This window comes from Tetranychus urticae, chromosome 1, assembly GCF_039701765.1.
Source record: "Tetranychus urticae isolate SD_2017Ah chromosome 1, NJAU_TeUrti_SD_1.0, whole genome shotgun sequence".
NCBI lineage: Eukaryota > Metazoa > Arthropoda > Arachnida > Trombidiformes > Tetranychidae > Tetranychus > Tetranychus urticae.
In genome coordinates, this window is record NC_142958.1 from 26,842,202 (window position 1) to 26,860,831 (window position 18,630).

Sequence of the window (18,630 nt, forward strand, 5' to 3'; positions counted from 1 at the left end):
AATAAATCACACTTAATTGGTAAACATAAAAGATGGCAAGTTGAACAATAATGTAAAAAAACATAAAACTAGGTTGAAAAGGAAAGGGCAAAAACAAAGGTTAAGGCTCAACATGGCAACAGTTACCAACACCGGAATGGCGTAAAGAGCATAAAAAGCATAAAAGCGTTGTAATAACGGAAATGTCCAGCTGATGGTTTGAATTTGTAAATAATGTTTTTATCTGGTCAAGCTGAAAGATTAACCCACAATTTTTGAAACAATATGGATTTACCATAAATGTGGGTAAAAACTGGTGCAAAAGTATAGTCACTCAAAGTGTCTTTGGGTTTAAACAAGTGAATGGTAAAAATAAAGGTTGAAATGAAAAAGGATCATAACCAGCCTATCAAAGCCAACTTCATATGCATCTGTGGTTCCACTTGATTCTTATTATTATTATTATCATCATCATCAAGTATATATTATGAACATCTACTTTTCTCATCACATCAATGATTATGATTCTGATGAGCATTTTTACATGGAAATGAACAGTGAAAAGATGTTGATGTGGAAAGGTTTTCACCATGAAACTGGTTAAATGAAAAAAGCTGTTGACTAAACCTTGACTAACAAATCTGGAATGAAAATAAAAATGAAGATGATTAAAGGTGATGAGGAATAATGAGAGATGAAAATGAGAGATCAATTGATAACAAGGAATAGACCTGCAATGGTTAACCTTAAACTCCCCTGGTACCAATGATTAAACAGTTAACCTAACCTTGTATACTGTTATCATGACTACATTTGAGCATTTTTGTTTTCCCATCAACCAAAATAAAGGCAAATGTCATCAGATGAAATACACACACAGAGAGAGTTTATCAAAATGAGAAAAAGTTGAACTTAATCTGACAAACAGTAGACATAACAAGGTACTGGAAGGGTTTGCAAAGTTAGATCTAACTATCACTATCGAGTCGATGCAAGGCACAGCGAAGTAACAGTTCGTAGTAAGGTTAACCATTGTAATGTAACATGGAAAGGCAAGGAAAGAGGAAAAAAGAAATCAAGAAAATCTGAGAAAAAAAAGTCACTTTTCACATTTCAACTTGCCTTTCAATCAACACACATTCAACCCATAAAACTTATCCATGCTTCAATCATCATCTCATTATCATTACATTATCATCACTTGAACCTCATCACAGTTATTATTACTTTTTATCATCATCATCATCATCATCATCATCATCATCATCAACAAGATGAAACTTTTGAATTGGTTAAACCAGAAAAGTTGTTTACTTTCAAGTTCAAGTTGAACCATTGTTTTTATTTTTGCCACAATTTGCCAGATTATTTTGATTTGTTGTTGTTGTCCCCTAATCATGGACTATTGTGATGAAAATTTGACCCTTTTGATAACCTCTTCACTCTCAACTGATAGGTCAAATCTTGTGCACAATTATGATGAATCACATTTGGCAACTTTGTACAATTACTTTTGTCCAATCATTATTGTTGCCTGTCTCTCCTCTGTCCTACTCAATGGCATCTTAATCAAAGTCAGAGGTTCTCGTTACATTAATGGTTCACCGATATTGACTCTATCCTTGAACCTGGCTGCCACCGATGCAATCGCCTCATTCCTCACTGTCCTTGTAATCATCTTTTCATCGTATCTGCCGGTTGTCCAAGGAATCCAATTGAACAAGTGCATCTTGCTAACACTGGAAGTTGCTCGACTAACATCACTCTTTGCCTCGGTACTTCACCTATTGGCCTTAACCTGGCTTCACTATCAAGGCACAGTCAATCCAATCCATCATCGGTAAGACTATTCAACAATTCAATAAATATTCAAATCAACAACTAAATCAATAGTTAACATTTTCCCTCCAATAAGGTTTTGGTTCGATGACAGTTCAATCAAAGCATTTTCAATTGAAAATATCGACAAATTTCAAACTCCAAATCAGTTTCAAAACATGAGTTTCGTTCAGTTTTTAAAATTGAAACTGTTTAAAGATAACTCGAACTCTTCGAATTTCTTTTTCCAAATTCTTCTCATTTAATCGCTTGATATGAATTACAATTGAACTTTTGGACAATTTTTTAGGCAAAATTTTTCAGTTAATTTCCAATTTTAAATTCGATATTTAATTATAAGAAATTTATGCAAATCAGAAAACAATTTATTATTTCAAACTAATATTGTCAGTAAATCATTGAAATGAAAAATTCTGTGGAACATTATAATAATTCAATTTTAATCAATTTTGCATGGAATGGTAAATGATTGAGTGAAAACAAAATGAATTTGATTATGAAAAATTGAGAAAAATTTAAATCAATCGAATCTAATTGAAGAGAATCAAATTAATCAAAATTTTCAACCGAAAGTTAATTTGATAAAGTTGACTGTTCAAGTACAAAATTGTTTAGTTATTTTTGTCTCAAATGAAACTCCCTTCCCAGTAAATATCAATGATTAAGATTTAATTTTGAAATTAGATGATCATTTTTCAAATTGTTTCACTAATTAAATCTATTTAACCATGTTAAATGGGAAACTCTTTTCTTCTGGTTTACCCATTGGAACAATAATTGACCAGTCAGTTGTCCGGTTCTTGTCCAGATTCGAGTGTAAACTTGAGTAAAACTTATTTACAGTCAATTTAGTCGTTTTAAGCTAATTGCTTTTTTCCCTTCAACCAAAGTTAATTAACTAATTTTCATCGTTGATTAACATTTTCTTGGACAAATTGATTTACGATTCAATGGAATGGCAAGAAAGGAAAGAAAAAAAAATTGTCATTCAATTTTGGCGGTTTACTTGTTGACTGTTTATCTCGAGTTAATTGAAAAACAATCCAAGGTTTGGCTCTTTTAATGTTACATTTTACTTTTAATTGCTTTTCAGTTTGATTATTGTAAATACAATTCAATGCTCGGATATAAAGCTCTTCAATTCCCAGTTGAAAACTCGTCTCAATTCCAATTCAATATGAAGATATTTGCGTCACAAATTATCCCTTTAAATCTCACCAACGAATCAAGTTTGGAAGCTAAAAATTTTTCCTTCTCCAAACAGATTTACTTAATCACTGTTAATTCTTTATCTAATTATTTCTAATCGAAACACATGTTCCATCAATTTAACAATTAGTAAACTTGGATAATTTTTCGAATCAAGAAAAGGTTCAGAGAATTGAATTTTCAATGAAATGGCATCTATCGAGGGATTTCACAGTAAAATGACGAGTAAAGCTGCAAGCTGATTGTAAACAGAAAATCAAGATTTGTCTCTCGTTCTAATTTTATAATTATAATACGATGAAATCAACAAGTCGCCTACACTCATTTCAGATTGATGAATGATGAATGGCTGAATTGAGTAAGGTATTTCATGGAAAGACTTTGCTATTATTGTAAAAATATTCAATTAATTTTCATCATCTTACTGGAGTGATGGTCGAGGAATGATACAACTGAGAGATGCAACTGAAACTTTGCTTCTCCACTTCAATATCAACACTATCGAACGATGGAAAGCAATAACAGCATTTGTTATCTGCTAGTAACAATCAAATCAACGCACCATGTTTGGTGAATCGTTAAAAGAACAAAGAATGAAGGTTTAGATGAAATTATGTGCATGTTTTATCCTGTCAATTGGAACCTCGACAATTGTGATTTACACTTGAATGGAAATGATGGTAAAGATAAATGCGGGTTTACATAAAGATTCTGAAGAATCTCTTCTATTGCAGCAAAATGGTCAAAGAATAGTTGAAGCATGACTTTCTGTAAATCTTACAATGAATTTTACAATTTTGTTCTATGATTTGTTTCTCGAATCTTTTCCAATGAACTTCACCCCAACGAGCTAAGCGAGTTTAAAGTTGAATAAAATGTGATTTTTCATCCATTAGCTTTACTCCCAGTTGTTGACCACTTTCACATTTTTTCATTATCTTTGGTTTCTTTATGCTCGACCAAAGACGATCTCAGCCAAAGATCGTCAATCATAATCTGAACCAAGACCCTGATTTTGAGGACTTTTATTCATTCTTTCAAGGGTTGAGCTAGCATTCAATTTCATAACTAAACTTCATTCGATTAATGTTGATATAAAATGATTTCTGATGAAAACCACTTTAATGTTGATTCGTTTCTCTTGAAACATTGCAACGTTTTCAGAGTTTCTGTGAATGCTGAAAGCGTTTTCCATTAGAAAGATTTTCCTTTGGTCATTTTGTTTTTGTTGATTTACCTTTCAATCATGATGAGTAACAATCTTGTATGACCTGTAAACCAACCCACAGGCTATCATTATCGATGTATTACAAATGTACTAAAAAAAGACTGATAAACTGGAAAGTGAACAATATCAATAGAAAGAAAGAAAAACCTAAAATCTATTTACCTATTTATATCATCCAATTGATTTTACATGATATTGATTTTTTGATTCAATGTCAATATTGATGTGTATAGTGTTGTACCAGCAAACAAAAACAACAGCTAGTTATTGTTTGAACTTGGGATTGTTGAAACTTCCTAATTTGCTCATCATCACTAAATTTAGTCTCAAAAGTTTACTCAACTAATCTTTCCAAAATATTATTATAATGGTTATACAATGAGGCGAGTCAAATTATTGTGATGTGAAACCATTAACTGATTACCATTTCAAATGTGCAAAATTGTTTTGGTGCCATAAAATGCGACTCTTTGTTACAGGACAATTAAGAGTTTTAATGTTGTCACTGGAGCCTTTGCAAACCATAAATCAGAGTTAACATTCATCTCGATGTCACTTTAATTTAGCCAACAAATCTTTTTGACAATTTACTTAGCAGCTCTCCATTAGTCAACCTTAATCTCAACCCAACTGAGCAGACAACAGTTGAACACATTGAACCATTCCAGTTGATGCAAATAACAGGCAACATTGTTACCAGAAAGCAAGAGATGTTACCAATTCATTGGGTTTACCTAATTCACATTTTAACACCAATTGATTGAAGTTTTCAATTCCTTTGCTTTGTAAGGATATTTTCTGGTAAAAAGCTGGTTTGCCTTTCTTCAAAGATTTACTTGAACCTGATAGAGTGTAATGTAAATTTGCTAGAAAGATTCAGTTGCTCACATTATTCAGTTCATTGTGGAAACAACAAAAATCCTTTTCTTTTCTCAATCTTTTTTTTCCTGTAATTGAGTGATTAGCTGAATTGAAGCCCGATTTTGGGTTGAATAATTTTTCCTTGTTAATTTTCCATTATCTTCAACAACATTGCATGATGAACCATTGTTGTGACAGTCAATTGAGCGATAAGAAAGAGTTGAAAAGCAGATGAACAACTTGAAGTGTAATCAAAGTTGATTCAAGAAGTGAAGAGCAGAAAAAAAAGACAAAACTTGATAACTTGTTATCTTCATCTTCAGATTCATCAAATCATCATCATCCATTCTTAACTCGATAGAATTGAAAGTTTCAATTTCTGTTCACTTTTTTTTCAATTTCACCCAATCTCGCTACAAGCAATGGATTCCCATCCATCATTTCAAACAAAATCATTATACTATTCATCATCACCACAAACAACACAATATTGAACCGTATGATTCTTGGAAAGGAAAAGTATCAATTCTGAAGAAAAACGAAAAGAAAAATGAACAAAATTGATTTTTCAACATTTATCCATCACAACAGGCTCAATATTGACTCAATAAACATATGACTCGAAGAGATGTTCAAAGTCTATCTGGTTATTGATTATTTTATTGGTTCTGATTCATGTTTAAATAGCATCAAAATATGTTAATTTCAAGTTCCGATTAGAGTAAGTTGCGAAATGAACTGAGAGATGATAAAATCGGAAACAGAATCAAAAGTACCTTTTGAACTCTCACATTCAACTTCACCAAATTTTTTGCACCTTCATTCACAATATTTTTGTATCAATATTTATTTTCATGTTTGGAACTTTTTCTTCTCAGGAAAAAAGAAATTTAATCCAAAATTTGAAGCAACATATTCATTTCAACATTTCACCTTTAAACTTCATTAATATTGATTAGGTTTAATCTGACAATTGAACTTGTTAATTGAACAATCCGTGTAATTGCTGATAATGAGTTGACTGGGAACATGTAAAGTCATTGGACTGACAAAATGTTACGATTAAATGAAGGAAAAATAAAGTCTAATAATCATTAAGGCAAGTGTAAAATGGTTGCATTTGTTGATTTACTTGTTTATAAGTTGATCAGCTAATTGATTACACTTCAGCAACTTTGTTGATTCATATTGAGCGATATTTTTATGTCTATAATGATGTCACTTCGCGTTGATTTATAAACACATTTGTACAAAAGGGTAAAGTTGAATTTAAACATTGATTTTGCATTGATCGCAGTATCGAGAGACACTAGATGTCAAATTGATTGAACACTCGAAAGGTTGCAATCAATTTTCTTGACATTTAATCTTTACTCTAATAAACAAATCGTTTCAAGACGAATCAACGGGCAAAACGAAGATTTATTGAGATTTGGTGAAAGATTGTTCAAGCTCACTAACTGTTTAACGAAATCTAAGTTCAATCAAAAAAATCAAATTGATTATTCATGAAAATATTGTGAAGCAAGAATTTTCTTTCATCTTGAAGGTGCTATTTTATTTCAATGACAAGTAAAATTCAACTGACAAGCTGAACAATCGGTTTTCACAATAAGTCAATTGCCGAGTAAACTTTTAATGATGAATTGCCTGAATAATCGGAAAATGTATAAACATTCATTATTGAATTTATGATTGAATAATCTCTAATAGTAAAAGTTTGAGCGATGGTCAACTTAATTAGCAGGGGATTGACACTCGGAGAATGCTTTAACAGTTCATAAACATTAACAACATTTTTTTCAAATTGTTGCGTATTTTAATAGGAAAACATTCCTCCATTTTTTTGCGATAGGCAGCATGAGGCTTGTTGTCATTATCTTTATGTGCAAAAATTACAACACCCAAACTTTTCTTAAACATTGATTTTTGCTGTCCATATTGTGTTTGGACTTTAGATTCCGGTCATATATGCATATAACCGCTGATATCTAACTGACAGCAAATATGATAGCCAAAGGGTCAGTTGCCAAATAATTTGAAACACATCTTAGGATTTTTTTATTTTGAATCGATTAATAAATAAAAATAGTAGTTTGCAATTCGATGAAAGTGTGTTGTAGTCCAGCAATTAGAGTCCGTTCAGAAGCACACTGCACTAAATTGATTGTGAAATTTCAAATATGAATTTCTGTGGTTTGTTTCACGATGGGAAGTAGTATGAAATTTATGCAATCAAATGTTTTGAAATAACAAATTTTTCTTGGATATAAAATAGAAAATACTTTATTTTTCGCCACAAGTATTGCCCTACTTGTACTCTTCTACATATTTGGTCTGAATCAAATTATGCACTTAAGTACTTTCTTTTAATTGCTTTATCATTAATTTCAAATGTTTTTCATTTACATCATGTTTGCATTTTTAGAACAAATTGAGAAACATATTGTGCTAATTTACCAATAAAACTTGATTCCGTATTCCTGAAATATTCCGACTTTTTTAAACTGTTTTGGTCTAGCTAAGTAGTTTAAATTCCTTTGCCATTTATTCTGTTATTTTACGCTCATATATTTAAGATAAGTTCTCTTCGCGATCAGAGACTGTTTTATAGCAACCATGTGCTTTGCAAATTACCTTCGATAAATCCTTTCTCGAAAATTTTATAAATTTCTTCTTTCTTCTAGCATCCAACAGTATTTCCAAATCTGAATCCTACATAGAGAATTTTCATATAAGCATCTATTCAACAAGGTTACAATATCTTACCAATGTACTCAGTTTCTGATTAAGTCGTACGAACGGCTTCAAAATAACTTGCGAGAGGTGCATTAAAACGAATTTTCATGTTTACAAAATCTGGTCCCGTTGGCGATCGAGTGCTGTTGTTCGATGAATTTTCCAGACTTCATCAGAGACCGAACTCGCAACGTCGAGCATAAGACTGTGGCCGATTGAGTGAACGATATATTTACATTTTGAAATTGAAATTTACATTAATTGAGGTTGTTAGATGAATGAATAGTTAGGGATTGTTTTTTAAAAGTAATTTCAAAGAAAATCATGCTTCATTGCCATCGATAATCTATTGGACGAAGTTCTATATGATTAACTAAGAGCAGATCTGTATGAAAAATGATCAAATTAGATTTAAGTGCCTTATCTAACGAGGAAAAAACAAAAGTCGTGAAAAAACAGAATAAATGGCAAAGGGATTTAATCTACTTAGCTAGACTTAAACAGATAAAAAAAAAGTCGGAATACTTTCAGAAATAAAGAATGAGTTTTATTGGCAATCAGTTAATTAAAATTTATATTTTATTAAAATTTTGATGTTTTCTTATGTCTGGCAAATAATTACATTTTGAAATTGAAATTTACATAAATTGAGGTTGTTAGATGAATGAATAGTTAGGGATTGTTTTTTAAAGGTTATTTCAAAGCAAATCATGCTTCATTGCCATCGATAATCTATTGTGCGATTTTGACAATCCTTACATTATTGATATCAAAATTTAATCATGGACCTTTCTGGAGGACGAAGTGCTAAATGAATAACCAAGAGCAGATCTGTATGAAAAATGATCAAATTAGGTTTAAGTGCCTTATCTAACGAGGAAAAACAAAAGTCGTGACAAAACTGAATAAATGGCAAAGGAATTTAATTACATTTTGAAATTGAAATTTACATTAATTGAGGTTGTTAGATGAATGAATAGTTAGGGATTGTTTTTTGAAAGTAATTAAAGCAAATCATGCTTCATTGCCATCGATAATCTATTGCGCGATTTTGACAATCCTTGCATTATGGATATCAAAATGAAATCATGGACCTTTCTGGAGGATGAAGTTTAAAATGATTAACCAAGAGCAGATCTGTATGAAAAATGAACAAATTGGACCCTAGTGCGATAAACAACAAAAAAAACAAGTAAGGTCAACACAAATTGAGATATACGCTGCCTCGGGAGCAATTGAGTTCCAAGTCACCACAAATCTTCACAAAAGCAAAGCCGATTTGTCATCTGTAAAGAAAAGAAAACATGTGAGAAAAGTTTTGAGAAAATTTCTACCAACTACTGGAGATCAATTCTGAATTTAGCATACAATGAACGCGGATAGTTTCGATTTGGGTGTAATACGCAAAGTGGAATTCAATTTTGAATTAATATCCTGGTTAGGTGCACCAGTGTATTAAATAAATATTAATCACATAACGATAAGATATGAGTAACACAGATGCTGAGTAAGTCAAATAACGAGTAGTCGTTATGATTGAGATGGAGCTTACCAATACACTGTTAAAACAGACCCTGCGAAGAATATTACGGGTCCAATTGTCCGTATTGGAAATGTTATTCTAAATTAAATAAATATCTTTTCCACTCCTCCCGCTTCATAGCGAAATTGCTACAAAGTTACAACTTGTTTTCAAAATTTGCCTTAAATTCAATGTCGAAATGAAAAACTGTTACTGTTGCTTAGAAGGAAACTGCATATTTTTGTATAAAGGAAAGTTTCATTGCGTGCTCCATTTATTTATCAAGCACTTTGCTGCAGTGAGTTAGTCTAGTTTCTGTCTAGTAATATCAAACGAGTATCCGAATTCGAAATAAATTTGAATTGGTTTGGATCGCAATGCGATAAGCCTCTTGTTCAATTTATTTATTATACCTGCACACGTATGGAAACAACTCAGGTGAGTTTAGTAAGATTGCATTTATTTCATTATGGTTCTCTGACCTTTTCCTTCCCTTTCGTAGCGGAGATTTCTTGGCTCACATTTTCCTTTCTCATCTATAGAAAAACTCAGATGAGTTTGCTGCAAATTCATTATTTGATTATTGCAACTCGTTTGATTGAAGTGAATCAAATATAAAAGAATATTCTAGTCAAATTTAGCTTCCTCAATGCCTAAACCATTATTATTAAGAAGAAATATTTTCAAATCTAATTTAAATAAATTTTATGCTCTAAAAGTGTAAATTAAAATACAAATTCTTTTTTAATCTAGACCAAGAAAACTTCTATTCTGGTGCAGATTCCGTGCGGATCGATGACAATCTTGACGAAGTATTACGAGACACTTCCAGTAAGTATCCGATGTTCATTCATCTATAATCACTTGAATTCAATATTGATTGATCAAAACTACAAAGCAAATCGTTGTGATGTGCTAGGATATTCAAATCGCACAACCGCAAGATGTTAGTAGTAACGAAAACACCTTTCTGGCACATTTTTTTCAAATAAGCACAATTGATTAAAAAGTAAATATCTTTATTCAGCAAAGTAATCGCCAATGGGCATTGAACTAGCTCGTCGTGTCCATCTAAGTCTTCTGAATTGAAGTCTTCCAACTTCATTTCGATCTCGTTCAGTGCTTGAGTGTGGGATTTCACAAAAATCCAAAAGAGATGCAGAATAAGCAAACAAACCACAGTTTCCAATCCACTTTGTTTGTTTGTGGTATATTCCTCACGTATATTTAACGCATAATGTAAAACTGTTGATTTCCTGGAGCATTTGGATTGTAATTTATTCTTGAAACACTCTCAAAAAATTTAAAACAAATTTCAATGACTCCATTGGACTTTTTAATTGCATGGAATAGGGCACAGAAACTCATTTTCAATATAACTTGAGAAGGATAGTTAATAAATCAATAAAAGAAAACTTGTTGAATTGTTCAATTGTTGAATGACTTGAATGAAGATTATGTTCCATGAAGATCATCTTTTATACTCTGAATTACTCTACCTCCTTGCATTAGTGAGCAAAAACTCACTCAGCCACACCTCTGGTCTTAACTTGAACCAATCAAAAGCTGATTACTTCAACTCCTCCTTTATCAATCAATCGCCCAGGTTCGTCTTCCTCAGGTTCACCTTCCTCAGGTTTCTTTTCATCAGGTTCGTCATCATCAATTATTAATGAACCTTCTCTAATAAACTTAGATCACCAAGGAAAATTAATAATTTCTGAAAAAGATGAGGAAGTTTTCAACCTTTTGGACTTCATTGTAAGGGATGATGATTTCCCGATCGAAGTTCTTCCTGAAATACGGGAGGAGGACGCATGGATAAATGATATGGTCGATGCCATCATGCGAGATCTAACTGATCCCATTAGCGTGAATGATGCTGAATTTGAAAAAATTTTAGATGATTTGTTTGCTGATTCTTATATTCAATAAAGAGATTTACTTTTTAATCAATTGTGCTTATTTGGAAAAAACGCGGAAAAATGTGCCAGAAAGCTGTTTTTGTTACTACTATGTTGATTGTCGTCTGTGACTTGATAATTTACCTAGCGAAATTCCTAATTGTCGTCTCAGTATTACCTTTGATAGTGGTGATTGATGTTTTGAAATCTCTCTGGGCATCTAGCTTGTGCGCACAATGATGAGTACAGCCTTATAAATAAACCTACACGGCATCTCCACCATTTGAGACGATTTTTATGAGTCTGTCTTTATTTTTCAAGTTTAAGCCTTGAGCGTAACACTCGTAAGGGAGAAAATCTTCTTCCCTATATAATGGGCAATTCACCAAAAACCAACCTACTATGGCCTTTCCCTACCTACTTGAGGTAGGGAATATATATAATCTGCTAATTTTAATATTCCATATATCCTATAATGGTGACTCAGGCATCTCTCTCTGGTGAATGTCCAGCGATTGTATTTGTTGACGTGACGTTCATTCACCATTAAATCAACCCATTTGTTGTTTCATGCCGGCAGATACAGTAAAATATTTTATTTTATTTCCAGTTTAGTCAACTCTCTCTTTGAATTTCGACGGATCTCTACAGAAGACCCGCCCCCATGGAAATTTTTGGGGACGAGAGTTTTTTTTAATTTTTCCAAGTTTTTTATATCTTCTTCTACTGCTCTAGAATTGCAGTCTATAGCGAAAAAATTTAGAGAATCTCTGGTACTACCAACCAAATGTTTTTTAAGATTGTATAGTTTTTTGTATGTAGTTTCGCAATAAGCCCATTTGAACACAATAGGCTGTTCAAAATTTCCTTTAAAGCAATGTCTTTCTGCTTTCGACATGATAAGCAGAACCTCCAACTCATCTGAGTTTGAATATCTATCTACTCATGAGCGACTCAAGATAACCTATCACCTAACATAACCTAAAAATTCAGTTGCATATTACCAGTCAATGCAAGGTAATAAAATTACGTTACAAGCATTTAAGAGTACTATTGAGTTGCTTTTTCACCAAACGCAACTCGTCTTCAACAATAGTTGATAATTCCAATGTGACTTACATTTTCTTCTCTTAATTTAATTATAGTCGATGAATGGTCTTATAACAATAATCAGCCAACATCCAATTACAATAATTATAATTCCTACAATCAACAATACTCTGGTTATTCAGGTTTAGCTCCATCCATGGATCCAAATAAAACGTCTCTCTATGAAGCAGCTCAGATTGTTATTATAAAACACAAACGTCTTTTTCCGGCCATAACTCGTTTTCGGGCAGCAGCCAATTATACGATATCAATTAACCGTTGATACTTATGAGCGCTTTGTCGATAGGGTTGTTGAGCAATGGGTGGATGATCTCCAGTGACAATTTTATGAACAACTTATTTGTTCTTCCAATTTCCTGGGCTGTAACTTCGAAAACTTTAGATCTTTAAAAATAATTTTTAAATAGTAATTTTTTAAAAATAGATCTTTGATCAGTTCTGTTTTGAGTGCTTTACAATCTTGAGGTTTCCCTTTATAAGTGATTAAATAGGTATACCAGTTCCTAGCACTTTCTCTGAGATAGGCTGGTAGGGTTAAGAATTTAGTGCGATCATCCCAACCTAAAGCATCAGCGGATGATTCAAATTCGGCTATCCAATCTATTATTTCTTCGCCGTCTCTTCCAGTGAAAGGTTTAATTTCAACTGGGTTGTCAGCGAGATTTAATGGACTAACATAAGCCAATTGCACACTGGCATCCTGACTTGTGTTAGTCATTTTGAACAGTGACTCGTAAGTCAATTAATCACAAGAGCTAGTTACTAACAATCCCTAAAAATCCCTAAAGGAATAGACGTAACAACCGTATCGCCGTCGTTGAGTTTGACACAAGGGGATAAGACAAAAACAAAGAATAAGGAAAAGGAGAACCGGGTTGACTTAAAATTGGCCCACCGGGCCTTGGTGGTTCATCTCGCGAAGTCAATCAGTCAACAATGAAGTGAAGCCAAGAGAACCAAGCGACAGGACCAGTGGCAGGAGTGTGAATAAATACGGTGAAAGTCTGGAGCTGGATGATTCGTCAGGCCAGAACAGATTAAGGACCAAAGACTGGAGCTGGATGAACGTCAGGACCAGTGTTGATTACGGGTTAAAGACTGGAGCTGGATGCACGTCAGACCAGTTGAATAGCCAAAAGAATAGGTTACTGGAGCTGGATGAATCGTCAGACCAGTGGAGCCAAAAGAGTAGGAACAGTGAATATCAGGTTCGAATAACGATGATCAGACAAGATAAGGTATAAACAGTGATCAGGTTACGGCAGGAACAATGGGGACTAAGCCCTCATAATGACCACCAGTTGAAGAAGAATTGAAGAAAACCAAAGAGGGTTAATATAAAAAGACTTTATTGAAGTTTCCGAGTCTTCGCTGACTCAAAGAATAATTGACTGTGTGTGGTTACAATTTTAGGTTCTCTTTATATATTGAAGTTTATCTCTAATTACATCTATTATCTTTGACTGAATCATGTTATCTTCAATAACATCTAAGAAAAAGGGTGAATGATTTACTTTATCTAATTATATTTTAGCAATAAACAGTACATTACTCTATTTCTAATCTGCTATCTTAAGTGCTTTAATATTTATTGTTTCACAACTGCAAACCACGTATGGAAACAACTCAGGTGAATTTAGTAAGAATTCATTTATTTCATTATAGGTTTGGTTCTCTGACCTTTTCCTTCCCTTTCGTAGCGGAGATTTCTTGGCTCACATTTTCCTTTCTCATCTATAGAAAAACTCAGATGAGTTTGCTGCAAATTCATTATTTGATTATTGCAACTCGTTTGATTGAAGTGAATCAAATATAAAAGAATATTCTAGTCAAATTTAGCTTCCTCAATGCCTAAACCATTATTATTAAGAAGAAATATTTTCAAATCTAATTTAAATAAATTTTATGCTCTAAAAGTGTAAATTAAAATACAAATTCTTTTTTAATCTAGACCAAGAAAACTTCTATTCTGGTGCAGATTTTGTGCGGATCGATGAAAATCTTGACGAAGTATTACGAGACACTTCCAGTAAGTATCCGATGTTCATTTATCTATAATCACTTGAATTCGATATTGATTGACTCTTGATACTATAGCTAATACTCTCTGTAAGTTTTTCAATTGCCTACAAAAATTTTGCTTAAATCTACTAATCCAAATATGCAATCCAATAATTGAATACGGAATTATGTGCTCGGATATGCCAATTAAATTTTATGGTGGCATTTGCGGTTTTGCTCTGTGTACTGACCGTGATGCAGATGTCCACCCTCACTTGCTGAATTTCATAGCCTCATCTAATTACACATCTAATTTATCAAGCATGTCACTGTAGTAAACTGTAATTCGATTAAGTAATCAAGATTTAACTTTTATGAACATAAATCCAATATGATGTTTCAAAATGATCTTTATGATTAGAAAAAAACTGAAATTTAAATTTTTAAACTATATTTGTATTTCATGAACAGGATTTAACATCTAGCAACTATCACTCAGTAAACCAAAAAAAATTCGAAAGTCGAAAGTCAAATTCAGTTTAAGCACGCAGTTGAGTTCTTTTTACTATTTATATGAAAAAGCTTGTCAGCTGCTTGTGTTTTGATTGAAAGAGGATCAAAAGAAAGTCGTCTTTTTTCGAGTTAAGCAATAAAACGTTCCATGTCAGGCCATTTTCTTTCTAATTTCATTTTAAAATTTCTTCTGTAATTCTTTATAACATGTCTATTTTTTTCCTTTGACGACATCCAATTTTACTGAAGAAATTATATGGATCATCTTTCAAAGTTCGTAAAATAAAATCTTTCTCCACTTTCATTCCGAAAAATAAGGAAATTTGAATAGCAAATCTTTTGCTTGCTTGTGCTTGCGATTTATTCGAACTAAAGGCTTACTACGCATGTTCCCTATTCTGATAAAATCGTGTAAATTTTCTTCGAAATGGCAAAGTAATGAAATAATCTCCATCTGAAATGAATGAATTTCGTATACATTAAAACCTAGAAATTTGTAATTGAGATCAGCTTCAATTAGATCATACGTGAAGTTAAAATAATTTGCTTAACTTAGTAATAAAAATTTGCAAAATGTATCCAAAAGGTTGAAAAAATGGTATTTTGTAAAGCAATTAGATGTATGGTAATCCAAAAAACAATAATCTCAAGACCAAAAACTTTAAAATCATAAAATGTGAAATTTGGCTAGCAAGGTTAAAGGTCACCCATTTCATTTTACAACTTTACCAACTTTTTTACCTGCTCTTTGTTTTAATGCTTTTATTGCCCTAGACATTTTTGTCAAAAGAGTAGAGTAATTGTGACTTTTTTTATGAGTAGCAACGGAGGGTTATAGGGAAATGAAATACTGAGCTAAAAACTTAGTGCTGTACAAGAAATGTGCTCCGCCAGCTGATTTCATACTACTCATGCTCTCATATATTTTGTGCTTTTTCGTCACAACAGTAGATCATTTATGACTTTTTAGGGTAGAAGGGTAGATTTTACTTTGACACCTAGTATATGACAAAAATCATTAATTCATTTGATAAATGATAATATGCAAAAAAATTTTGGACCGACCAACGAATTATTCTTGAATTTCTCTTTAAATCCAGATTTCATAGCACTTTAACAGATCGATAACTCTCTGAAAATTAAATGCATTGAAACTATGAGAATCATGTCCATTCTTGTTCAGATTGGAATGAGTCTCATCATCATTATCGTCCGCGTTCAAAGTAAGGTAACATAATTCTCGCAATTATGATCTTTGCTTCTTTGAGATCTTTGTCTTCCAAAAAAATTTAAAATTAGTGATTGAAAACAAGTAGCCATGATTGAATAGAAAATGAACCAGAATTTCAGAATTCATTGCAAATTTATAATATACAAGATTTGAATTCCCTGAAAAATTCAGTCCAGATTGATATCTCTAAAATTATCGGCCCAGAGGTTACATGACTAGTCGATAATCATGATTCCACATATAAATGTGTTTTAACAAGCATGATGATCTATTGCGAATCTCAAAATGCTCAATGACTTGGAGGGAAAATGTTTAATCCTCTATTGATTTAGTTTCCTAATCAAGTTTCCAAATGACTTTTATATCATTAAACTAATCAAAATTTTTTCCTTCTCTCTACTTTGCCTCATTATAATCGTGTTTCACCAGGTTAACCAGCTTATATCAACGATCAGAAAACATTAAATATGTCACATTAACTTGTTGGTTGACTCCTTTCATCATTTTTATCTTCATATTTTCATCAACATCTTGTCAAGGTAAAAATGTTATTTTCTGTCTCACCAAACTCAAAGTAATTCATCTGTTGTATGTATGAGATGTGCACAGTTGATAGCATTTATTGTTTTCCCAAAAGAGATGGAAGCCTGTCACAATGAATAAGAATCAACAGTTAATATTGTGAATGAAATTGGGAAGGAAGCATTTGGAGAAAAATGCAGAACAGAATTAAATGATTTAAAAACAAATTTTGAACCAGTTTTCATTTTGAACGTTGCAACGTTACCAAGTCAAAGCTATTGAGCCAAAAAATATTCATTTCTCATTACGAGAGAGCAAGAAAAAAATGAGTGAAAACTGAAAGGTTATCTAACATTCAACATGAACCAATGTCAAAATATTTGCTTTAACAAGTCAGTAAATCGCTTTGATTGCAATTGATTGAAATTAAAGTTCAAAGCAAAAAAAGCACAACAAAGAACATGAAACGAAATTTAAAGGCAAATTAACCCATCATTGATGACTCATCAACGAAATCTAAACGAAAGTTGATTACCAAAAGTCTCAACTTGAACCTGTTGAAATTGATTTATTGCCATGAAATTAATAGTTTTGTGTACTATCATGTTTACCATCATCATTTCATCATTAAGCTGAATCAATTTCAGCTTGGAGTTTTGAGAAAAAAAGAGCAACATTTTGATGTAAAAAGATTTTGCAGAATACAGAGAAAAAAATGAAGCTTCAGAATTGGATTGAAATGAAAAAAAGGGAAAAAGAATAAGAATAACTGTGATCAGAACTTTTTGCAAACTCTTATAATGATGTTTCCTCATCATGTTCACCATTATTCTTCTCGTTTACTCTTTAATATTATCTTTTTAATCTTTTTCCTATTATTTTCTCTTCTTTTATGGTTCAGGTTACAGATCACCAAATTGTGAGTTTACCTTTCTTTTGGCCTGGCATTTTCGTTCAACAATCCTGATTCTTTTTGGAACTCCCTGGTTACTCATGATAGTTGCCTATCTTCACATCTTTTGGACCCTTGAAATGGCTCAGAAGATAACCTGTTCTCGAACCTGCAATAACAATAACAATGCCAATAATAATAGTCTTAATAATCATTCCAATAGTGGTAACAGTAATGATAATGCTATTGATAATTCAACTAATAATAAACAAGTAAATAATGGGAATACCAGTTATCCCATTACATTAAACAGTATCAAGCCTAGTTATGGTTGCAGTAATAATGTTAATGTTGAAAATAATTTGACTCGGCGGATTGATAAATCATACCGTAAAGCAATAACAACCTCACTTATCATCATTATCACTTATCTTGTTGGCTGGATGCCAGCAATCATTTGGTTTGCCCTTTCATGTATCGATGGCTGCCCTTATCCACTTTACAGTCAAAGCTATTCAACTCGTGCCTACCTTGGTTTCATTACAACTGCCTCGGTTGTCATTAAGCCAATTGTTGATCCCTTGATATACTCTTATCGCTACCGTGAGGTACGACTTGCTCTGCAGGAAATGTTTTGCCCGCACTGCATTCAGTCGAGTACAACCTCTAATGTGACTGAAGTCAACAATACTCTCTACTCGTTTACAAATCGCATACAAAGAAGCAATGAGGAAGAAATGATTACAACCTCATGAGTACCAATCTGGCTCACTTAATCTATCTCAATATTCATCTTTATTTATATATTCATTTTGACCAGATTCTGCTGCTCTGTGATCCAAGAATGGTTCCAAATTTTACTTTCAAGCCTTTTCTCTCTCTACGCACAAGAACAATGAACAATGTAAATCACATTCAATGGTTTAATTTGCTGATATCAATTTTTGAATTTGTATATAATAATTGTAACATTAATAATTAAATATTGTTAACCTTGATGCCTGTAAAATTTGATATCATTTAAACGAGAAAAACTGACAGAATTTCCAATAAATTCAATAAATCAGTGAAATCGTAAAA

At 32.3% G+C, this 18,630-nt stretch overlaps 1 protein-coding gene across 1 annotated transcript; it reads left to right on the forward strand.

The window, feature by feature from the left end:
- The first annotated feature begins 1,097 nt into the window (after positions 1-1,097).
- LOC107364371 (uncharacterized) lies at positions 1,098-18,630 on the forward strand. The gene is made up of 3 exons (XM_015931703.3): positions 1,098-1,819; positions 16,566-16,675; positions 17,560-18,630. The coding sequence occupies exons 1-3, from the start codon at positions 1,377-1,379 to the stop codon at positions 18,303-18,305; spliced, it is 1,299 nt and encodes a 432-aa protein (XP_015787189.1). The 5' UTR covers positions 1,098-1,376; the 3' UTR covers positions 18,306-18,630.

Excerpts from the sequence above, each read along its gene's own strand:
- LOC107364371 (XM_015931703.3), top strand. The coding sequence starts at position 1,377 with ATGGACTATTGTGATGAAAATTTGACCCTTTTGATAACCTCTTCACTC. Across the intron at positions 1,820-16,565 it reads GTCAATCCAATCCATCATCG|GTTAACCAGCTTATATCAAC; the intron begins GTAAGACTATTC and ends GTGTTTCACCAG. Across the intron at positions 16,676-17,559 it reads TTCATCAACATCTTGTCAAG|GTTACAGATCACCAAATTGT; the intron begins GTAAAAATGTTA and ends TTTATGGTTCAG.